Source organism: Carassius gibelio, chromosome A15, assembly GCF_023724105.1.
Source record: "Carassius gibelio isolate Cgi1373 ecotype wild population from Czech Republic chromosome A15, carGib1.2-hapl.c, whole genome shotgun sequence".
Lineage (NCBI taxonomy): Eukaryota > Metazoa > Chordata > Actinopteri > Cypriniformes > Cyprinidae > Carassius > Carassius gibelio.
The window spans coordinates 15,241,169-15,266,762 of NC_068385.1; the positions used below are offsets into that span (position 1 = coordinate 15,241,169).

General features: G+C 36.4%; 1 protein-coding gene across 2 annotated transcripts; it reads left to right on the top strand.

Annotated features, from left to right (window-relative positions):
* Positions 1-2,933: 2,933 nt before the first annotated feature.
* On the top strand, positions 2,934-16,155 carry LOC128029490 (POU domain class 2-associating factor 1). Of its 2 annotated transcripts, none has more exons than XM_052617293.1 (5): positions 2,934-3,040; positions 7,994-8,127; positions 14,533-14,575; positions 14,652-14,917; positions 15,001-16,155. In XM_052617293.1, the coding sequence occupies exons 1-5, from the start codon at positions 2,944-2,946 to the stop codon at positions 15,319-15,321; spliced, it is 861 nt and encodes a 286-aa protein (XP_052473253.1). In that variant the 5' UTR covers positions 2,934-2,943; the 3' UTR covers positions 15,322-16,155. The 2 variants fall into 2 exon arrangements, with proteins under 2 accessions (XP_052473253.1, XP_052473254.1); XM_052617294.1 differs by lacking the exon at positions 2,934-3,040 and adding an exon at positions 4,309-4,459.
* Positions 16,156-25,594: the final 9,439 nt, after the last annotated feature.

Consider the following 25,594-nt stretch of genomic DNA (forward strand, 5'->3'; position numbering starts at 1 on the left):
TGGGAGAATTGAACAGGTAGTTTTGAGAATTTCAATTCTGATCTGAGAAATGTACCAAAGTGACTGGGAAAAAATGTAAATTAATGATAAATGCCAATATGGCACCATTAAACAGAAATTGATGTGCCAAAAATACATGCCAACCCTTTTTTTTAAGTAGTTAAAGTAAGATAATAGTAATCTTTTATCAAGAAATTTGTCTTATCAGCCTTTAAACATTAACAGAATGAGCAAATTTCACGATAGCTTGAGGTGTTGTTCCTTGGCATGTTGCAACCAATTTATGCTTACCAAAAAAAAAGCCTGTCCAACAATAATACTGATGTATCCAGTGACATCCTGTTCACAGGAAACCCAACTTTTCATAAGAATTTCGATACGGTATTTATTGTATTGGTATTTATTATCTTTGCATTTAACAGAACAATCTAATATCGGTATTTCCATGTAGAGTCATTGCTGGTGTATGCAAACAAGCTGATTCATTTGAGACAATAGGAATTTAGTCTAGCCGCCTCGGGCCCTGCACTCTGCTCCTGTCTTCATTCTTCTGTTCAGTTCCTTTCACTTATTCACTCTTTCTTTAACCCGTCCCTCCCATCCAGCTCTCATGACACCAGTGAATCTACCGTGTGGCTTTGTGACTGCAGATGAATCTATTGACATGATGTCTTTTCATAAAAGGCCTTTTGCTATTGTTGTATTGTGTATTAAGTCCTTAAAAGTTTTTTCATAATGCTTTTGTTACATATCTGTTTAGTTGTAGCTTTTACTGCAGCTCGGTCATGTGCAACTACATGCCCCTTTTGTTTTGCAATACTAACAATATGCCATAAGAGAAAGGTAATCAATGGCTCTACTTTTTTTCCTCACAACAGTTCATGTCTGTACTTGAGTTCAGTTGAGTTCAGTACACACGAGATGTATTTGTCAATCTGTGGGGATTAGTTTCGGGTCCTCTGCTCGTGTATGTGGGAGGAGACACACGTGAACCAGGAGTTGTGTTTGGTGTCTGTTTCTTCATGTATCTGTTGAATTGTTGATAGAGTCGTGCAGGTTTGTTTGCTCAGCAGGCTCTTGTCTGAGAGTGGCATGTACACACAAGCTGTGACCTTGCCTGGCACACACGCTTAAGATTTCATTCATTTACATTTTCCTCAAAATAGATGAATTTAGTGGTCAAGTGATTCATTTAACCAAAGTTTGTGTTCTATTAAAATGTAATGTGTTAATTAAAATTATAATTTATGCAAAGCTTGATTTGTTGTTAGGTAATATGTAAAGACTCCTGCACTTAATAACAATTAAATAAATAACCATGTATATATATAAGCACAAAAATATTTCTTTGTAAAACAAAGTTTAAAGCTTTGAAAGAAATTAATACTTTTTTAAATTAATACTTTTATTCTAATAAAATACTTTTATTTTATGATATCTAAAATTCATCAGATCAGTAAAAACTTTTCCAATGATATATATATATATAGAGAGAGAGAGAGAGAGAGAGAGAGAGAGAGAGATAGATAGATAGATAGATAGATAGATAGATAGATAGATAGATAGATAGATAGATAGATATAATTAATTATTAAATATATAAGCAATTGTGAAAAATGATGACAATCCCGCCAAAACCATAGCTGACCTAAAACATTCTTATGTTTGAGCATCATGTTAAAAAAATTATTACTTTTTTCCAAAACATTGCTTTATCTCATAATTTTTTCAAATTGCATTTTCAGCACATAGATCACTTTACATTTGTATTTACATTTGTATTTAAACCCATAATAATTATTATTTGTTTTATCACTTGAAATAGAAACCAATTATTTTTAATTGCAATAATAGTGTTATATTCTTTGTAATATTGTGGTTGTTGTATAAAATATTTGCGTGTGTGTGTGTATTTACATAATTCATATAATTAATATATACATATATATAATTTACTGTATTTACTGCAAATATTCTATTTTCTGTATAGAGCATCACAGTCCCGCCCACAGCTGGTGCCGGAAGTAAAGATTTGGGAAAATAAGCCATAAATGCATGTCAATGCAGAAATTGCATTGAATTTTTGCTTCCGGCACCAGCTGTGGGCGGGACTGTGAAGCTCTATTGTCTGTATTTGTGTATTGTTTTAATGCTATGTGTGTTGTATTATATATGTATTAGCAATTTTGTAAATATTGACAATCATACCAAAAGCTTTGTTGATAATAAATATTTGAACATCACCATAAAAGATGAATTACTTCATTACTAAATCTTATCTTGTCTCATTATTTTTCAAAACAGCATTTTCAGCCTATAGATCACTAATATGAACCGATGGAGAGCCGTGACTCTGGAGCCCTGAGGCTGTTTTGTGGTACAGTATTTGCCCTCTTAGTAAAGCACACAGAGCAGTGGGGTGTCTCTGCAGATGAGTGTGTGACCTGGCTCGCCTCTGCCCTCCTTACGCTGCTCTCCAGCGATGCTCCAGGTGAAAGATGACAGAGGATAAGACTCTTTTCATCCTTCACTGTCACACTCAACACCTAAACATATAACCTAAAGTAACTGAACTTGTAAATTAGGATGTTCGAGTTGCCCGAAGCAACGCTGTACTTGTTTAATCACTTCCTCTTTTCTTTAAGTCACATCTTTCAAAAATAAAACAAGCTTGGTATAGTGATAAGTGATTTTTACATTGCATATTGTCTAGAAAGAGGGGTTAGACAACACTTCTAAAGGTCAAGACCTTATTTCCTCATCTGATAGTCCTCAATGGCTCTAGTTTGTGCTGGTGGTAAAAACACCTTTTCCCACAGAACTTCAGAAAATGTATCATGTATTTGTGGAAAGAAACTGTGCTTTTTTAATAACTCCTCTTCACTGAGGTCTAATGAAAATTGCTTCTTTGCATTGAGCCCACACTGTAGTTTGCATTAGCGAATGCTTTCATGCATTAACCGTTGGCACTGTGTGGAATCTCATTTACGCTTTGTTTCTCAATTTAGAAGGAAGATCTGTCTTCGCACACATGGCTTAAGTAAGTATTTTTAGCCTTTTGACTTTTCCCTCATTAATACACCTTTGAGCAAGGCTGTTTCAAATACTGGCTACCAGGTTGAATACTGATGAGCCGAGAACTTTGAAGACGTCTTCAGAAATCCTGTGCGAGTCAGCTGTATTTTTAAATGTGCAGAGTTGAAGTGATTACATGACAGAGGATTACAAGCAGATGTATTTTGTTATTGTTATAAATAAAAAGCTGTTCCTTGTTTTTGTTGCTGAGATGTGTGATTGTTTGTGTAATAATAGAAAGAACTAAGCTGAGAAAAGGAACATGATGAGCTTCGTGGCTTAAGTGGTCAATGAAGCTCAAAGTATGTGCAGGTGTTTCCTTTAAACACTAATAAATTGACTAGCGTGGCAGTTTCACGTGGGTTACATCAGTTCTCAGCAGCCTAATATTAACTCCAATTTTAACAACTGCACCCAGGAAGAAACTACATTTATTTATTGCAGTAAAGTAAATATAAATCATATTTTGGAATGTAGTTAAACTGCCTCTGCTTTTTAATCACATAACATGTATTTATCAACCGAGCACGTCATGTATGGGTGCCTACAGACACCAAGTTATATAAAAAAAATAAAAAATAAAAGTAAATAAGCTATTTAATAAAATAAAATAGAATTCAGTTTGGTGGTCTCCAAGAAAAATTATATATATATATATATATATATATATATATATATATATATATATATATATATATATATATATATATATATTATATATATATATATATATATATATATATATATATATATATATATATATAGGTGTGTTTTAGTTGTAAAATTATACATTTTTTTTTTTTTTTAAATCATTAACTTATTTGTTCCACAGCCATGCATTAAAATAAAATAAAATAAAAATGTTAAATTTTAAATGTTAAATTTTAAATTTTAAATTTTAAATTTTAAATTTTAAATTTTAAATTTTAAATTTTAAATTAAATTAAACATTTCATTCAGATTTTCATTTGAATTTCAGTTTGAAATTTATTGGTGGGTTTTAGTTGTAAAATTATTGTTATTCAGTAATTTTGCTCCTGCTCATCAAAAGAAATTGATTGTGCATGTGTGCCACTGAGGTATGAAAATTATCTGATTGTCGTTGGATGGAGCAGTTATGGATATATACTTTGTAACTTTCATAAGATATGTTAAACTGAAACTTTAACATTGTGGTAAACTGGTGGTACTTAATGAATGTGAACTTCAGCTTCCCTTTGTAGTGACATCACTTGAAACTGCAATGCTGTTGCTTTTATAAGGCAGCCCACTCAAGCACCCACTCTACAATTATGAGAAGATCTCAGGAAGTAAATAGAAAAGGTTTTTGACTAGATTCTATAAGAATTGAGTTTAGAGTATAAGACTGTGCACATGGGAAAATGTAAGTACAATTTCCGAATATCAATACAATATTTAGATTTGCACATTTCACACATTATTTTGAGTATGCAAATTTTAAGATATTTATTTACGAAATGCACTGCAAAAATCTGATGCATCAAAAAAATATTTTTTAAGATGGAGAACAAAAATGCGAAACCTACCACACTCCTATTACATTATACAGACAGAAACCAATTGATCGTTTCTGTTGTTATCTGTTCAGATAAGTGGCGTGATTAATTCATAACATAGTGTTTGCCTTTTCATAACCAGTAGAATTCAGGCTGATATTTGCCGTGTTTTATGATTTGACAATATCAATTTCGTTTAGCTATTTTCTTGTACAGGTGCAGATGGGTGACAGATACATTAATACAGAGGCCTAGTCTTTGGCTACTTGACAGAAACTCTAAATGTTCCTTTTGGGGTCATCTTATCAAATATATTATATATATATATCTTGAAGTATCAATGTGATACTGCAATATTATCTAAGCATATAATATTTTAGAACATTCCAGACTTGATGACGCTCTTCGAAAGTTTTTTTTTTTTTTTCTTCTTCATCGTTCATGAAAAAAGTTCCAGTACTTTCTAGACATACATTTAAATGGGATTAAATTAAATGAATTATGGTCAAATTCTCTGACTGATGTAAAGATACATATGCTGCTGCTTTTTTATTATTGTATTTTTCAAATGGAAGAAAAACAAGTTAATTATATGTATACCAGTCACATTCAGAAAATGCTTCTCTATTTTGAGCTGACACCGAAGGTTAAAGTTTAAAAAGAAAGAAAAAAAAAAAAGATTGGGTTTGAATCAGGGTTTTTATTGTTAACTAGAATAAAACTAAAACACATTTAAAAAAATACAATACCTGAAATCAACTTAACTGAAAAAGAAATATTTATTAGGAATGTACAAAACAATTGCTGTATTCACTAAAACTTTAAAATTTAAGTAAAATTTAAATCGAAAGCTTAAATATTATAGAATCTCAATGATACTTAGGTGGACTAACTAACTAAATAAATATGGTTATTTTATCATTTCACATGCACAACTGTGGAATCTTATCTATTAACGGCAGTCCAATTTAAAAAAATCTGAAATGGCTGTTCCTTCCACATCCTACATATCTTATGAAGTGAATGTGGATAGAAGTCAGCGGTGATGTTTGAGGTCATCACATGCATTGCCAATAAGTCCAGATAGACTTATGGTTATTACTTCTGATAGACCTCTTTGGAAACGTGCATAGTACCATTTCAGAGACCAAGCATCCTGTGGAGTGGCTTAATCTTGATATGCAAAACCCTTCAATTACCCTCCTTCTGAAAGAAAAGACTTCACAGCTGCATAGCTTCCTCTTTTTTTCAGCTTTTTAATTCATGCTGTACTTGTATTGCACAACTGTAGATGCCTCTTTGCCCTCCTTGTTATATATTTCCCCGTTTACAGTCAGTGTTCATCTGTGAATGTTGAAAAATAAAAAAATGCATAAATGACAAATCCTAAACAATATCCACTCTATGAGAGAACAGTGCCTTACTGAAAGGAATTTTGATTGTTTGCACAATGACAATGCAGTAGACATTGATTATAGAAAAAAAAAACCTGACGGTTGTTTTGTTAAGGTTATGGAGAGTTACAGGTGGTTAGTTGCCAGCCTGTTCTAACAGAGACCAGTGTGTGTGGTGGATCTATGAGGAATGGCACAGAACAGGTACACTACTGATTCATTATTTGGTGATAAAACATTGAAACTTTAGCCTTAAGAAGTAACAGTTGTGAGAGAATTGGGTGTGGAGAGTGTGAGACTTTTAAGCAAACAATATTTAGCAAACACCTCAAGCGATATCAGATTTTCACATTAAAGGACCTTGTTGAAGTTTGTGTGACTCACAAAATGACTGAATAATAAATCACAAATCATGACTTGAGTGATTCACTTAAAAACGGACCAAATTTACTGGGGGTGCAGAAATAAAACCGCTGGAGATTCATTTCAAATAAATAAAATAAAATAAAATAAAAACACACAACTATACAAATATATCATTGAGATATACTGTACTGTTTTTATTTATCTTCATGGACATGCTGAAATGAAATCAACTCTGTTTGAATGTCATTTTAATGGAGAAGAATGTGAAGATTCTGCAGGCTAACTGAATTAGTTACTTTGTGTGCTGTGAAAATAAATGGTAACAGTTTACAATAAAGTTAAACTCAGTAACTTATTTTAGTGCATTAGGAGTCATAACATAAAAATGCTTTTTTACCGATTATTAATGTTATTTTATAAACTATTGTTCATAATAGATTAATGCTATTAATTTTACATTAATGTAATTGAACATTTTAACTTGTAAATGTATTACTAAATATAGACATGAATGTTAACCAAATTCATAAAAGAAAAAACTGTTCATGTTAGCTATTAAATTATTACAAACAAGTTGAACTTTATTGAATAGTGTAACTAGAAACCTTAAGAAAGAAGTAATATAAAATTAAATTTGACACCATATTTTGATTTGTGATGAAAAATAACTTTCCCACATACCTTTGTGTAATGCATCACATCTGATAATACTTTATTTGCATATTGTGTCTATTTTTTGCTTTTTTTATACGTACACTACCTTTCAAATTCAGGTTAAGATTTTTTTTTTTTTTTTATAAATATTAATTCTATTCACAACGGCACATTATATTGATCAGAGGTGATAGGAAAGACATTTATAAAGTTTAAAATAAATGTTTTATCTTTTGAAAGTAAACCTGGAAAAAAATGTGTCACAGTTCCCACAAAAATATTATGTATAAACCATAGTTCACGGATAACATTTTTTTTTTTTTTTACAAAACAACTGTTTTCTGTTTGAAACAGATCTTGGATGTTATATTTCTGACTCTGAATTATATAGCTGAACAGAAAACAGTAGTACTCATCATGACATTTCTAAATGAAGTTTCTAAAATAAGACAAGCAGAAGAATTTGCTCAGAATCTACTACAACCATGTAACACCAACATATATGGTGCAGCATATGAGGACACGAGCAAGTGATATTTAATGAAAAATTATCATTAAACGTAGTTATATCCGACCATCTGCTTTGTTTGAATCACTTAGGAAGTGGGATTTGTATAATTATATCTGCAAATAAGCTGATTTCAGTGTCACTCAGGCTCACTAGGTCAACACTATTCATTAATGGCTGAAATTGTTCAAGAAAGTAAGAGTTTGAGTGATTATTTTCTTGCAGTAGCTTTGTACTTCAGATTACATAATACAAAAAATGACAAAAGGTCCGGATAAAAGAAGTCTCTGTTGAGTGACTGAAACTTTCAACACTTTCAGGCACACCTTGTTTAACTTGGCACCAGCAAAAAAATCAGTACGGTTCAAAGGATCTTTAAAGTGCATTAGAATACATTTTTTATACACTTGTCATGAGGTGTACTCATATCTGCCAGGTTTCTGTTTTTGTTTTTAATTTTCTTTTTTTTTTTTTAACAGCACTGTCAGAGTCTTCTGCATCCAAGCCATATCAGGGAGTGAGAGTCAAAGACCCAGTGAAGGAGCTGCTGCGGAGAAAAAGAGGCAATGCTGCCAGAACGACACCCCCCACTGCAGTAGGAACTAGAGCACACGTGTGTGAACTCACTTACTCAATAAGACACATGCTTCTGATTATAAAAACTCTCCCTTAACATTATCTCATTTGTTATTCATTCGAGTCCTAACTTGTTTTTTTTTCTTGTTTTCTTCTTCATCTAATCCATTCAATGCATAATGGTGATATCCAAATATGAGGCTGAAAAAGATTACTTATGAAATAAAAGAGGACCTCGGGCATTAAAGAAGGTTAATTGTTTGGTTGGTATCACTTAAGGCACCAAAAAAATGTTGCTCCAAACATGTAGGAGTTTCTTTCATCTGTGGAACACAAAAGAATACATTCTGAAGAATGATTAATGATCAAAGAGTCTTGGTTCTTTCATTGTATGAAAAAAAAAAAAAAAAAAAAACACACTGAGACATTTCTCAAAATATATTTTTTTGCATTCTACAGAAGAAATAAAGTGGCAAAGGTTTGGAATGGAATGAGGGCGGGTAAATGATGACAGAATTTTCTTTTCTGGGTGAATAAATCCCTTTATTGCAAATGTAAATATGACAAATAATGGAGCTCAGGAGAAATAAAAACTCTCAAACTGGTTATAAGATTTGCGAAATATTGCAAAATATTGCAAGGACAAGTTGAGATGAGCTCACTTTAAAAGTCTAGTAACACTGTTTAAATGTCATTTTAATGAAAGAGAAGGCTACAATTTCACAATGAAATACTATTAATTGGCTAACTGCATTTCACCATGCAGTGAAAAAAATGTTAACACTTAACAAAACGAGACGAGCGAAAACAGTGTGTGTTTATGCTGAATCAGTCAGTCATATTTTATTTATATAGTCCTTTTCCCACCAGATCAATGCAGTTCAAAGTGTTTTACAGGCAAAAACAAGCGACTGACACTAGGCTTAAAAAAATGAAGTGAGGTGCATGTGATGATGCTTATATAAGAAGGGTTCCAATTGGTCCTTAAAATCCTTCAAAGTTTTTGAATCTGAAAAAAAAAAATGTCAAGGTCCTAGAAATATTTTTAAAATAAACATACATAGAAACAGGTCCTTGCTTGATTTACATTAGTCATTGTGCATTTGCGTGTTTCCGAAATTAGACACTGCCATGATCTTCACACGCTCACAAAACTACTACAATGTTTCACAGACACACCGTGACATTAAAGGATTAGTTCACTTTCAAATTAAATTAACCTGGTCATTTACTCACCCCCTATGTCATCATCATGAGTAGAGTGAGCCTTGGCTCCCGACAGCGGGGGGCGACCAGAGGACTCATAGGTGGCGTTGATAGCCTCGACTATCCAACGACTAATAGTCTGCTTAGAAGCAGGAGAACCCCTCTTGGGGGGACCGTAGCATACAAGCAATTGGTCAGTTTTTCTCCACAGGGCAGCTCTGTGGACGTATGCATCCAGCGCTTGAACTGGACACATACAATTTAGCTTCTCTTGGTCAGGCTCCCGAAAGGGAGGAGGACAGAAGGCCTGCAGCACTACAGGTGATGGTGTAACGGAGGGAACCTTAGGAATATATCCCGCTCGAGGGTATATGAACGCTTTGGTCATGCAAGGTGCAAACTCAAGATAAGTAGGGGCCACAGAGAGGGCCTGAAGATCTCCTACTCTCCGCAGAGAGGTGACAGCCAACAGAAAGGCAGTTTTAAGCGTAAGATGTCTGTCTGAAATATCTTGAATGGGTTCAAACGGGGGTTTGCACATTGCCTCTAACACCACAACCAAGTCCCACGGGGGAATACGGGACCGTACTGGAGGTCTCAGCCTCAGCGCACCACGGAGGAAACATGTAACTAGGGGGTGTCTTCCCAAAGACTGGCCATCGAGAAGGGCGTGGTAGGCCGTAATGGCGTGGAGTGGGTCAATCCTGCAGAGAGCCTGGCCTGTAGAAACTCCAGAACTGTACCAACTGGGCAGTTTGCTGGGTCTAGCTGGCGGTCTCTGCACCATGATGTGAAGAGCTTCCACCACAGGGTGTACAGTTTTCTCATTGAGGGAGCTCTGGATTGGAGGAGGGTCTCAACAACCTCGGTTTAGAGACCAGCTGCTAATAGTTGTGCCCCTTCAGGGGCCAAACCCACAGCTTCCACAACTCCGTGCGAGGGTGAATTATCGTGCCCTGTGCCTGTGAGAGTAGGTCTGTCCTGATCGGTATCTGCCATGGAGAGCCGTCGAGGAGCGAGACCAGGTCTGCGGACCATACTCGGGCCGGCCAGAACGGGGCTACCAATAATAGACGGACCCCATCCCGGCCTACTCTCGCTAGAACTCCCAGGAGCACAGCAATAGGGGGAAAGGCGTACAGACGAAGCCTCTGCCAGGTCTGTACCATAGCGTCCAGTCCCAGAGGAGCTGGATGAACTAGAGAGAACCAAAGGGGACATTGTGATGTCTCTTGAGTCGCAAATAGGTCTACTTGAGCCCTGCCAAATACTCTCCATATCTGCTTCACCACCTCTGGATGAAGCCTCCATTCCCCGGGCCTCGGCCCCTGCCTCGACAGTATGTCTGCTCCCATATTTAGTTTCCCAGGAATATATACTGCTCTTAATGAGAGGAGTTTGCTCTGGGACCACACAAGGATCTGGTGCGCCAGCTTGTACAAGGGGCGCGAACGCAGACCTCCCTGGTGGTTGATGTAAGAGACCACCGATGTGTTGTCGGTGCGCACCAACACATGGTGGCCCCTTAGGTCTGGGAGGAGGTGCTTCATTGCACAATAAACTGCTAGCATTTCTAGACAATTGATATGCCATGTTAGATGGCGATCGCTCCACAGACCACGGGCATGAGGGATGCATCCGTCGCTAGTGTTACACGGCGACAAGGAGCTCCCAGCACCGGGCCCTGATTCAAGAACCAAGGTTTCTTCCACATGTCTAAGGCACGGAGGCAGTGCTGTATGATCTTGATAATGCGAAGTAGATTGCCCCTCGGGGAAAATCCCTTGGTCTTGAGCCACCACTGTAGGGATCTCATGTACAGCAGGCCAAGAGGTATCACGTTGGAAGCAGCTGCCATCTGACCCAACAATCTCTGAAATTGTTTGACAGTAAGTGACTGGCCTTCTATGACTCTCTCGACTGAGATGAGGATCGACTCGATATGAGCAGGAGACAATCGTGCCTGCATCGCGGTCGAATCCCATACTACGCCTAGATAGGTGGTTCTCTGAACTGGAGAAAGTACACTCTTCTTGGCGTTTAGTCTCAAACCAAGCTCCCCCACATGTGCGAGAACAACATCTTGATGCCAAGCCGCAACCTGCTCTGACTGAGCTAAAATCAACCAATCATCTATATAGTTGAGAATGCGGATGCCCTGCATGAGCAGGGGAACTAGAGCCATGTCTACAGATTTTGTGAACATGCAGGGTGAGAGTGCAAGGCTGAAGGGAAGTACTTGATATTGGTAAGTTTCGCCCCCGAAAGCAAACCTCAGAAACTTTCAGTGTTGTGGAAGGATGGATATGTGGAAATATGCATCTTTGAGATCTATTGTGACAAACCAGTCCTCGGACCTGATCTGAGCTTCAACATGCTTGATCGTGAGCATTTTGAACTTCAGTGACTTGGAGCTCTAACTGGACAGACAAAAGTAAATAAAACTCACAAGACAAACAAGTGACATTCACACACAGAGCGCTTCCTAAAAGACACGAAGCTGACGGCAGCTGCGCGGCACATGCTTTTATAGCTTCCTGGTTGCTTATGTCACCCCGCCTGTGACTTCATGCTCTTCCATTGGACTGATTACACACGATATTTAGCTCACGCTAAATGCGTTCCCCAAAGTGTTGTTTGACGCAGCTCGAGTTCCTGAAGTGGAACCCTGAATAACAGTTACATTGAAAAGTAAAAAAGTGCTGCAAATTATGTTGTTGAATCTGTTAGACAGTGTTTGTTATATTTATAAAAGGCCTCTAACAATAGTTTGCTCTATTGTTTTTCTATTTCTATTTTCATTATTATATAATAATTAAAAAAAACGTGATAAGTGTACTGCGTTAAGTTAACTGAGACTTGTTATAGCACTTGCATATCATTGATCTCTTGTTGATTTTGATCACTTCCATTTACCTCATTAAGCATATTTTTATATTCTTTTAATTTAACTTTAATGTAATGTTATTTATCTTGACATTTTTTAAATGTACCAGTATATACAGAAATTAATGTTAAAAGATTAGTTATGAAAGAAGTGAGGACCTTGGGTTTTAAACATGGCTGATTGTTTGCTGACTGTGTCACTTATGAAACAGTTCACCCAAAAAAAAAAAAAAATGCTGTCGTTGTTCAATCACCCTCATGTCGTTTCAGACCTGTAAGACTTTCTCAAAATATCTTCTTGTATGTTCCACAGAAAAATAAAAAAAAATTAAGTACATGTTTGGATTGACATTAAGGTGAGTAAATGATGGCACAACCTTCATTCTGGGTGAACTATCCCTTTAATTGTAGTTGTTAAAATGACAAACACAAGTCAGGTCAGTTCATGGCACTTACTAATAACTGGCTGAATAATGGAGCCCAGGATGGCGAAGTATTGCAAAATACTGCATGGACATGTTGATATGAGCTCACTTTAAAAGTCTAGCAACACTGTTCAAATTAAAATTCCACAATGAAATCCTGTTAACTGTTACCTCAAATTGATTATGTGATTGTGCAATATTCCAAAATCTATCTCAGCTTGAATTTTACAAGGAATTACTGAGTGCAGAAAGGCAGGCTCTCCAAACTCCAAGGGGATTTTGGTCTTATATAGTCCAGGTGTTTTTCCGTGACAGTTAAACTATTCCCCCACACAGCCGGAGGGGTTGGGCAAAGAGCCTTATGCAAATCCGGTTACGGATCTGCCAAGAGGCTTGCCTACCAACCTTCTAATTATTCTTGACAACACATAAAAACATATACATACAAACACACACACACTCAACAGCCTCCTTCTCACATTGAAAGCACATAATGGGTTAAACTCTGTTAAATGCCTTTAGCAAACTGTAGAAAAGCGTGAGATCTTATGAAGCATCTCTATGGCTCTTCTAATGCCATCCTGATTAATGCCCTTTAAGCTATTCTACAGAAGCTGATGACACTTCACTTAGTAATTGCGTCCTAAGTGGCATTACATATTATGGCAATAAGTGAAACCACACATTAGAATTAGACCTGCTCTCTGTTACTTTAGTGCTAACTAGGTTATCTGTAAGCCAGCCCCTTGATGTGCTCTCTGCCATTTCAATCAACACCTCTCTCGGTTTGGAGATGTGTGTTTTTAAACAGAACTGCCATTTGTTGGCTTGGGGGCCAAACACTGCAAACCACTTGATCCAAACAACTAGGTCTTAAATAAAAGTCCCTATCATCTGTTTAAGTGGAATCTAAGTGGAACGACTTGTCCTGACATGTTCATAATTTTACAAAGGTATTACATTGTGCTACAACTTAATTGTTTTGATCTGTTGTGTAAAAAGTAATGTATAGCAAGCTTGTCATTGTTATTGTTAAATAAACTGTGGTTAAGACAACTAGTTGTGCATTATCCTGCCAGATGCTGTTAAAATAACTACACACATGGACATAAAATATAGATTTATTCTGTAATTATTTCATTAACATACTTGTATATTAGTTTAAAGCATCCATTGAGTAAAACACTCCATTACAATGTAGAAATTGGCCTAGCAAAGAGACAAGCACTGCAGTAATATTATAAAATCCAACAGTCTAGTTAACTAAAATATATAGCTACAATGTAACCTTTATTTGTCTATTTTAAGTTGTCTATCTTCGGTTTTTGTCTCTTACTTGTTTGTTGCTGTTTCGATGTATTCTTGTAAACTCCTGAGTTTCTTCTATTCAAATGTGTTCACCGTAAAAGAAACACTTACATTTTTAGCTTTGTGGAACCAAGCCAATCTTTTCTAGACAAAAATGATAATTAACTACATCTGGATAATATTCAGTACGATTATCAAAGCATAAATCCAGTAAATTGCTTCCATCAACGCCTCCAAAGCTTGCACAGACATATACCACCTCCTGGATCAACATTTTACTCTTATTAACATTTTGCAGTTTTTTGTCATTTGCCAAAGATTGTATTATTTTTAATATGCATCTGTTTACATAAGAGATCACTCATTTCTCCGTCCTGTCCATGTGTGGTTTCGTTCGGGAGGTTTTGTACTCATTCAGAAGATGTGTAATAATGCCCCCGAGTGTATAACAGTAAAAACACGAAAAGCCGTAAAAACTCGTCTTTGGCGGGGAAACATGGTCTTCTAAAAGACGAGATAACTCGTCAATGGCGGGGAAAGAGTTTTAATATCTTAAATGTACCTTGAGTCAAGAATATTTCGAAAATGTAATTATGTTTTATTTGTACTTTTTCTAGTTGATGGTTCCCAACAACACTCTGCCACCTTACACACATGCTGGTAAGTAACATATGAACTTTCTTTTTTAATTGATTAATGCAACTCCTTTTCATGCTATTTTTTTCCTCTCTGAAAGCGTCTTCTAGCTTCGTAGAAGTCAACCAGAGCGCCCTTAATGATTCATTAGTGGATATCAGTGGGCTCTGCACAGGATGGTTTGCCCAGACCACCAGCACATCTGCTCTTCAACCTCTGAGTCACTGGAGTCCTCCTGACCAACACCACGACCCTGCCATCCCGTCCCACGCAGATATGTACGTCCAGCCGATCTGTCCCAGTTACACTGTGGTGGGCCCTTCTCCTATGCTGACGTTACACACACCTCTCTTCACCAACCTTGCGGTGAGCCACAGACTGATGCTTAGCCACTGCTATTATTCATTGTCTAAAGATGTTAACTAGTCCCATATCTGGTTCCCTATTAGACCATGAGCACTTCCAGCTCAGCCCTGCCTCAGGTGGAGGCCCCGGACTCCTCCTTCACGTACATCCCTTGGGCTCAGCCTTTATCCACTATCTCCGGCTCCGTTGTGCAGGGCCCCTCGATGCCAGCGGCCCTGTCAGCCCCCCAGCTCTTCCCAGTGCCTCTGACCCTGCCAGTTCTCTCCCCAGAACCTGAGCCTCAGCAGGTGGAGACCCCCCCGGCCCCCGAGGGCACTCTGGCCCTTGAGAAACTGCTGGAAGAAGATGAGGGCCAAAAAGAACCCTACATCTGCAGCTCCTCACTGTTTTCAGAAGATATTTAAGATATTCGCATTAGCACTCTTTTTGTGCAGCTTCTTAATATGTAGGATTTGCTAAGGTGATACAGATATTGAGCGTTTAGTACAGCATTTTGGCAGCTCTTATTAAAAATGTAATTTAGAAGAAATAACAAATTCTAGAAACTACTGTAAAAGGGATACACTCTGGTTCCATGAAGAACCTTTAAGAAACTCCATGGATCACTTCCATTGCAAACATTCTTTAGATTTATAAAATGTTCTTTACAAAACAATAAGTATATAAAATTAAATAAATAAATGCTAAAAAAAAATGGTTCTTCAATGCAATCGCTGTAGCCCTTTTGGAACTTTTATTTTTAAGTTCAGTCTATTCAAGTCAAATGTATTTATTTATACAAAATAAATATGCTGCAAAGCAGCTCTAACAAAACAATATTGCAATTATTCAGCTCTAGTCAATTCAGTGTTGATTCAGTTCAGTTCAAAAATGGTGTAAAGTTCATCAATTATGAAGCAAGTTATAATAACAAAAAAAAAAACAGCTGAAGCAACTCAAGTCAGATCAGTGTTTGTACAATTCAGTTCAATAACTGTGTTGCAAAAGTCATCAAAACAAATTCTATTCAGCTATAAAGCATCTCTTTAGAGGACAGTGGTGTCATTATTCAGCTCAAATATATTTAAGTTTTATTCTCATCCAATAGTGACAATGCTGTAAAATCGATAATATCAATGAATGAGAGAGCATATATTAATGTCAGTTTTAACTGGATTGTGTAGCTGCAATTTAAAAAAAAATATATAATATCTGCAGGATCCCATAATCTGTTTACATTTGTTTATATGCTAACATTTACAGAGTGCTCTTACTTCTTTACAGTTCATTAAAATGTCAGTTAGAAAGCCAGAAGTATTCTGAAAGTTGGAGAAATCCCCAGTGGATGTTATCATTTTATCTTCCTGTGTCCTTAACCTGCAGGCTTAGTTGTCTCTCAAGTTAACACCTTTCTAATGAGATGTTTGAATAAGGGTCTACTCTGCACACGCTCCACCATTAAATCTGCTTCTTTAGAACTTCTGTACATAACGTAGCCTATAGTATGACAATAAAGCGAATGAGCATTTGCAAGAATTTTTAGTGTGTGAGATGGTGGGGCTGTGTATGTGTGTGAGAATGTGAGAAATTTTCAATTGCTTCCATGTGGTTTTCATTGTTCATAAACAGTGTTTCTCAAACAAAACTGTGTTTATTTTGTGTTGCCAACAATCACTATGCTTCACTAATTCAACACAGAGTCAGCAAAGATGATAAGTCAGGATCTAAGCCCAACACTATCCGCCCACTAACATAATAACTAAGGGATGACTTACTATATACAAATTCACCAATTGGAACATTCCATTTACATCAAATCAATTCTTGTCTCAATCTTTGAACAAGAGATAGAGAGAGAGAGAGAGAGAGAGAAAAATCAGTTCATGTATAATGATGGATAACCCACTAAAATGAATGCTTCCCATGAGGTGCAGTTTTGTAAAGGCTGCATATAGTCTACTAAAACAGGAAATATAAAACAGCTTTAAACACTGAAAGTAAGCAATAAATATAAACCCAGTAAAATACATTGGCTGCACAGTCTCTCCATCACATATTGTTCTCCTGTGTCTCATAACTGATCATGAAGCATCTAATTTTAATATGAGCACATTCAAATCAAATTGGCTGAGATTTGAAATCATCAACAGATTGAAAGATTTTCAGTGATTCAAGTTGTTGGTCTGCTCCTCATAGTGGCTTCAGAAGATTTGAAATATAGCTTGTCTTTCATTGTATGAAAAAGAGATGCAAACATACTACCTAACAGAAGAAAGAAATACCTGTTTGGAACAACACAAGGGTGAGTAAATTAGCATTTTTGGGTAAACTATTGATTTTACACGTGTGCAAGCTCTTTATTTTCATTTGCATTCAGATGTATGCATTCCCTGAGATTTGATCCACAACCTTGGTGTTGCTACTTCTACTGGTTATAATTATTGTTTTAATGCTAGCAAGTCATAATTTAAACAAGTTTGGTCACAGTTCAAATCTTTAAAGCACATGAAATCTAGAAACAAGACAGAAGACACTGCTGTCATGACCCTCAGAGGTGAATGGGTGTTTTCAAACATTAAAGACTACTAAGAGTGAGTGAAACCAAGACACTGACATCTGCATTAATTTTTATTGTTTCTCTTTTTTTTTTTTTATAGTGAATATTACCTTTGTGCACAAATTTTTGCACATGACTACTCAGGACACACTGTCCTGCCAAGATGCCTCTGCATACCTTTAAGGTGCCGCTGAATCTGCCTAACAGGATCCAAAGGCAAGTCTGCACAAAAGTTAAGAGATGGAAGGAGGTACAGGACAAGGTGTGACTTTTGAGGAGAAGCAGGGAAAGTGTGTGCTGGAGGCAGACGATATTTGGCACTTAGCTGAGCACGATGAAAAGGAGGGAAACATCTAAATACCTGCTTAAATTGCTCCAATTACAGTCCATGCAGAAGTGTTCATTGAAGACTAAGCTAGATTTACTGTTTATTGCAAGCACTTTCACAACCGCCAAAAGGGACAAAAATATGCCGTGATCATTGTTATGGGGCAGAAAACGGTTTGTGTTTCTTTGTAGATTACTTGATAATTCTTTGGCAAACATTAACGGTAGATTTGTCTCTCTTCATGAGCCAACTCATTAATAATTCCCAGACACAATCTTCATAGGTGAGAAGGGATCCCAGTGATACAGAATCATGCCTGAAAAAACAAAGACATTTCCAAACTCCTCCTATCAAATGGCAGTTAGACAGTGCCAAGATCTCACACTTTTACTCTCTCCTTGGGAAAACTGCAGAAAAACCCAACTTTCTGGTTTTAAAGACAGATCATTGATGACAGTCAAAGAGCCGTGAGAAACTTCCAAGACTGCCAGGAAAACTGAAATTTAAGAAAAACATGGTAATTTGAAACATCTGTATGTTAGTTTTTTTTTTTTAAGGTCTCTGTAAGTATTAAAATATATTTATCCATCCATACTGCAAACTGGGTGTCCTATGTAGGGTCGTAGGGAATTTTATTATTATATTATATTAATACATATTAAATTCCCATATGTATAGTGGTGAAATCTAATTGGACATTTCTAGAAATATTTATTTATTTATTTTTATTAAATAGTGAAAATTCATGTTTGTAACTACTTCAAAGTTCTTCACCCTCCTTTGATTATCACAGGTGTTGGATCACCGATCACATGATATCTTTCAACACTGACCTCGCCATGGACATTAGGTGCTGCACTTTATTCTCCCTTTAAAAATTCATCATTTAGACTGCTGGATTAAATGGATGGGATCAAATACTACAGCAAAGATCACAAACCTATATACAAGAGGAACGAAGTGGTAAATAAACACAAACAAGTCTAGACCAAGCCATGCTGGCAAAGAGTCTATGAGAAAAATGTATCACCAACTCTTGAGAAATGTATTAGGAGAAAGCTGAGAGGGGCATGATACGACCTGCCCTCAGTTTCTCTAGGAAAAGAGATGACTTTTACTACTACCAATACTACAAAAAACTGGGTGACAGGCCATATAGACTGATTGCTAATAACAAAAAAACCCACTTCCAGCATTTTAGTGTAAAATACATTGAACCGTAAGTTCATTCTACTCCAGTTGTGTCAAAGAATAGATTTCCTCAACAGTTTCTGAGAGTTTTTATTGGTCAAATTAAAATGTTAATTTGTTAAATTGTCTTTTTGTCATAGATTCTGTTTAACTCAAGTTCTCTTCACTGTTGACATGTATCTGATCTTTTCAATCTTGAACAATCACTCCTTATACAATAAGAAAGTAATTTATGGCAGTCCCATTCAGGAAAGACCAATACTGGTATGTTAAAGAAGATGTCATGTGTTCTGCCTGATTTATGCTGAATGCATGTTTTTTTTTATATGTAAAAGACGGACAATAAGGAGGCACTCTATCAGTGACAGTCAACGGTTTTGAATATTCTTAATGAACAGTAAAGGTTGATATATTGTTAAAGGTACAGGTTGTATGACCTGCCACAAGAGGGTGCACTAGCAAAACAATAACAATCGCGTGGTTTGATGACTCTAAGAAGGAGCGTGGAATGATGGGATTTGTTGTCTTCTACCCAACCGCTGACGGCCATCAATCAGATGGAAAGACAAATCATGGATTTAACGCGAGTTCAACGATTTGTGCGAGAAGATCACATAAAAAGTCAATGAAAAGACGCAATCATACTATGTATCAGACACGTCCTCGTGCGAGTCTAGAGACGCGATGCCCCAAGTTTGGCATGTATACCCCATAATACTAATCTTGTTGATCGTTATAATAGCATATGTATTCTGTAAAGATACGAATCAAAACAACTCACCTGTCGAGTAAAACACAAGCGAGATCTGCATCTCTTTCTAGTTGAAGTTTGTCGCGAAGCTACTTCCACATTTGTCCACACACTGTTGTCATGTGGTTTCTACGTCAGTAAAGGCGCTAACAAAGGGTAGCTAACGTCATTGACAGGCGACCGCACTGCCCCTTGTCACTGTTTAGAATGGGAATTTTCTTATGATTTACAAGTAGTTGAAAACATTAGAGATATTGCTAGTAATCAGCTGGACAAAATCTATAACACTAGCCTAGTGGCTTTCGGATGCAAATATCTTACAAATTGTACCTTTAAGATAATAGACTACTATATTCCTTAAAAATTTATAAAGTAAGAGTGGAACTGGTCATGCTTGAGAAAGGTGCTTTTAATTTTAATTAAACAATAAATAACACAAAATGTAAGGGGAGACCAGGTTAGCTGGCCATGGACAGTGTTGCAATATGGTTCATTTATAACCAAAATGCAGTGTTGCCAAAGAAAATGTAACACTTACATGTGTGCCCTCTTGGCCTATACTCATTGTTTCTGTAAAGATATATTTTACTCCCTGTGTCAGTGTAGGTTTTGGCCCAAGTTCAGGAGATTTCCAGAAAAATAAGTCTACTTGTGATAGCTCATGGCATTTTCCTTCTAACGTTTTGCAGACTTTGTCTGTATCTCTCATAAATTTAAAACTACTCCAAAGTTCCCGAGAAGTCCCTTGTGAGGTTATGGAAATTATTAAGGCTTGAGAAAAATATGAAAAACAGCAGTCTTAAGCAAATGCATGTATTTGCAATCATCTAAACTAATTGGATCCAGGTGGAAAAGCACAGTAAACATATTGCTCAATACTCAGTTTTGCTGGATTGGAAATAAAAACTGCTGTAGAAGCAATTTTTACTTATTGGAAAAAAACAAAAACGAAAACTGTGGTGATGTAACAGGATGTCAGACAAGTGAGTTAGAATCAAACTAACGGGTTAATTGAGCAGTATAAAGGAGATGATGGAACTGATGATTATAGTGCAGGAGATGACACCGATACAGATATTCTATAGATTACTAGGTCTGAAGGAGATGATGAGGATAGAGGGCTTTCCAGAAGCTGGTGGAACTAAGCTGCATGCAGGGAAGTAGATGGAACACACACACAGATAGACACATTTTAACAATTTAAGTCCACTTAAAATAAGTAACATAAATATTACATAAATTACATTAATATTATAGATGCAGTTAAATACATGTACAAGGTCATGGACCAGTGGCATGCAGCAGATCTTTACAATATGAGGCATATCACTCAGTTCTTCTGGGTATAAATAACAGCGTCCCCTCCAAAAATATGATGGCTGCCTATGATAGCAGACAAAGCACTATACTTTGCTAGTCATTTGGCCCTCGTTTTGGGCATCCCAATTTGTTGAAGCCCTCTTACAACCAACCTGTGTGTGTGTCTTAAGCTGGCACATATAAAATCAAGTAATCTGCCTCGATAACCTATTTCTGAAATTTAGGAATGATTGATATTTAATGACTTTAGTCATGAAAGCTTCCTCCATACTACTGTAGAGTCAAAGGTGCCCGCAACCTACAAAACAAACACCTCTCTACACTCCTCATTAATCACAACAACATCTGGTGTGTTAGCAGACAAATGAGAAAAGATTTCAGAATTACTCAAACATGGATGAATTTACACAGGAATATTTGTATATTCTTCCTAAAGATGCATAACTTGATATATCTTTCACTATTAGGTCCACTATTCTGTCGTGGCATGCTGTGTACATTCATTTGTAAGCATGACAGCCATTCAGGATATGTGGTAATGTTTTTTTGATCTGTTCTATAGTATGATGCAGAGAGTGAGGAACCTGAGTTCTACTAAACCAGATAAAAATGGTTGAGCCTAGTAGGAAGTATTTGTAATCTGTTAAAATAACAATGTCCTCACTGAGTGAGAAATGAATGAGAAACAGCATGATCAGCAGAGGGAAGACACGCAAGTTTCCCTGAAGGATCAGTCCAGTCCAGTGTTGTTTTTGGTGATACTGATGTAATCCACGAGAGTTCGCCAGGCACCTGTGGATGTTAGTGGGTGGCTATACTCACCGAATGTGGCCGTTGCTCTGACATCAGGGGGTCAGCAATAATTTCCCCTAAGACCCTCACTGTCCCAGAGTCAGACTGAGCCCTATCCAGTGATACTCCGGTTCGGTCCAGTCTGACCAGACACCAAAACCAACAGAGTGTGTTTCCAGTTTTCTGCTGGGTATTTTTTTGAAGCCAAGGAAATGGGGTCCTGACTAACGTCCCTGGCTAATGGCACCTTGCGTCTCCTGAGGTCCAGGAACAGGGAGGATCGAGTCAACTCCCTAACATCTTTGTCATCATTGTTCAGCATGTTCAGAAGGTGAGAAATCCTCATGATGGAATAAACCCATATCACATTTGGCTTCCCCAACCCTCCTATAATAACACACACAGAAACACACACACACAGTGAGACACACACACAGACACAGAGATTATCTGTAAGTATCTGTAATCACAATACAATACCTGCCTCTCACCAGGCCACACTCAGATTAAACTCCGAGATGAGGACTGCCCATACCAAAAAAGTAGTATACTTGAAGTTTATTTTACTTAGTACACTTAAGTAAAGTTCAAGTATATTTTTAAGTATATTTTATGTAGCAGGTATATAAGTGTACTGTTTCAATACTCCTTGGGACTAACTTGGACCACTTTAGTATATAAAAGTATACTTTTAAGTATATTTTAGGTATAACAGTAGCAAACATTGAAAACACAACAAGTTTACCTCTATGTTTGTAGTTTGTATTGCAATTATACTAAAAGTGAACTTATATGTATACTGATAGTTTACTAATTAAATGCTTTGTACACTTTGAAGTATATTCTCAGTAAACTACTAGTTTAGTAGTTTTATACTGCAAGTATACTCATAAGTTTTCTTTTATTTGAACTTTAAATCATACTTTAAATATACTACTATATCCCTCTTTAGTTTTGAATTTGTATATATTTTGTTGTATGAATATCTGAACATACATAACATCCGAAGAAAGAACAGTGTGTGCTTGTGCTACAAAAACATTTTAGTCTAGCTTCATGCATTCTTTTTTTTAAGTTTCATAAAAAATAAAGAAATAACATTTTGAACAAAATGCTGAAAAAAGACTATGAATTGGATTCAGAATGATAATCAAAACGTAGATTGAGTCGATCAACACCCCAAAACTTGACAAAACTTGTAATTATTACCTCTTCATCAGTCTACATTTTAGTCCATAACGTTACAGTTTTGATGCTGTTCCATGTCAGAAGATCATGTTAGATTACATGTGTTAGTATCAAGTGTTTCTTTTTTCCTCTTCACTTGTGTTTTTTGGAAATTCTGTACAGAAGATGAGTACTAGCGCTCTCTACCGTATAACAATGAAAACACAGATTCGAGAAGCACAAGTATAGTTCAAATATATTTAGAATTTTTGTAAGTATAAGTCAAGCATAATTAAATGTAGCCCATTTCTGAGAAGTACATTAAAAAAAATCTAAACGCATACCTTCCTATTTTTTTGTTTAAAAGAAGTATACTAATAGCACATTTTAATAAACTTATATTTCATAAGGATGGCCACTGCAAAACAAAATTAATTGTTATCATGTTCCACAGCAGTCCACAATGTTCTTGTTTAAACTAACGAGTCAGCAGGATCAGTTATAGTAGTGTCAACAGAAAGAATTATACAGCTACTTAAAAAAAAAAAAAAAAGGTATTTCCTGTACTTATCAGGTCACGCTGCATGTCCCACAAAAACAGGGACTTGTGTGTGGGGATGGCTGGGGGCTTGTTTTAAATCTCATCAGCTTCTCTTCACAAAAAAATACATTTAAATAAATAAATAAAAAATTAAAAGTTTTTAATACTTTAAGATTAATATTGTACATAATTCTAAAGAATAACTACTGAATGTTTAAGAAACATCTTTCAATCAAACATTTGTATAATAGATTAGATTAGATTAGATTAGATTAGATTAGATTAGATTAGATTTGATTCGATTAGATTCGATTAGATTCAACTTTATTGTCATTATGCAGAGTACAAGTACAGAGCTAATGAAATGTAGTAAAAATGCAATAGAACTTATATAAATAAAACAATGAAACAACCATGAATGAAAAATGTCTGCAACCGAATACACATACTTCCCTACTTCATAGGCAAAAGCAGTTTTTGAAAAGACTGGCTGAATTCACAGTCTTCTTGAAACAGTATGCGAAAAGTACCCAGATGACCCACACTTCCAGCAACATTCTGAAATGTGCATCCATTGGAATCTTTATTATTTCATGATCACAGGAGAGGAGTTGTGAATGACTGGTAGGTCACATGACAATGGCAACATTACAACTGAGCTTCTTGTCTTCCCTGCCTCTACAACTCTACAGCATGATTTCACCATCCAGCTAGGTTCTTTTACAGTTACCCCATCAACTTCATTCAGAAATATTGGTGTAATCTTTGATGACCAGCTGACCTTCAAAGAGCACATTACAAAGACTGCTAGATCTTGATGGTATGCATTGCACAACATCAGAAAGATCAGGCCCTGGGAAGGCCCTCACATGACCCTTCGGCAGCAATGCGCACATAGTCCTTTATTCTGCTCACTTTGTCAGAAATTGTATATATCCTGTCAGTAAACTTTGAAGCACTCTTCACCTAGCCCACTATCAGTACCGCAACAATCAAGGACGTTCGGAAAAGAGAGATTGAACAATCGCCAATAAAGAATTTTCGATTTGGTTGTGGCTTGGACTGCAAGAGAAGAAATAGACTCTGCACTGAGCCCAGCACTTTGTGATCTACTTTTGGATATACAAACAACCAACGATTCTGTAAAAGAGCTAAAAACAGAAGTGGTAAAGCTGGCTAACGCAGGAAAGCAGTCACAGGACCAGATTGATTCCATTCAAGCAGCTGCACATAAGGATAGGAGGACAGTCACAGACTTAAGAAGTCAGCTGGAACAACTCACAGAAAAATAACAGACACTGAATATAGGAGCAGGAGAAATAACATGACTGGTGGGGTTGCTGGAAGGGGCTGAGGGCTCCGATGAGATTGACTGGGCACATCACATGTTTGATGGAAGGAAAAACTCTGATTGGCCGCGTACACTTAGCATCCGTGAACTAAGTTGGCATAACACTTCGTCGATCATGAATGGTGCTCGGCAGGCATATCCGGTGAAACATATACAGGATAATGTCACACGATTATTTTTCTATAATGTTCAAAAGACATCAATACTTTTATTTATTTTGCTTTTCTTTTAAAAGGATTGTACATCTGGGTGGATTGGTATCTTTGATACATACTAACGTTTACATATCACTGGCAGTATTGCATTGCTTCTGTTTTTCTTCACATAGATATAATTTTGACATTGCGAGCACACAATGCATGTTCTGAATATTTTATAATTGAATGTCAATAGCTTAAATTTTCCTGTTAAGGGCACCCAGATATTAGAATGTTTTCACCGTAAATCAATTCCATGTGCCCTGATACAAGAGTCCATTTTAAAACAACGCAATGTGGCACATTTTCAAAACAAGTATTACAAACTGGCAGCCTTCTCTTGTGCTCATAATAAAACTTAGGGGGTGCTTATCTTAGTCTATTGAACATAGTTAATGCACATACTCGACATGATGATGAAGGTAGATTTTTTTTATACACTGTAAAATACATAGTGACAGGTTAGCACTGGTCTGCATTTACTGCCTGAATGAGGCAGAAAG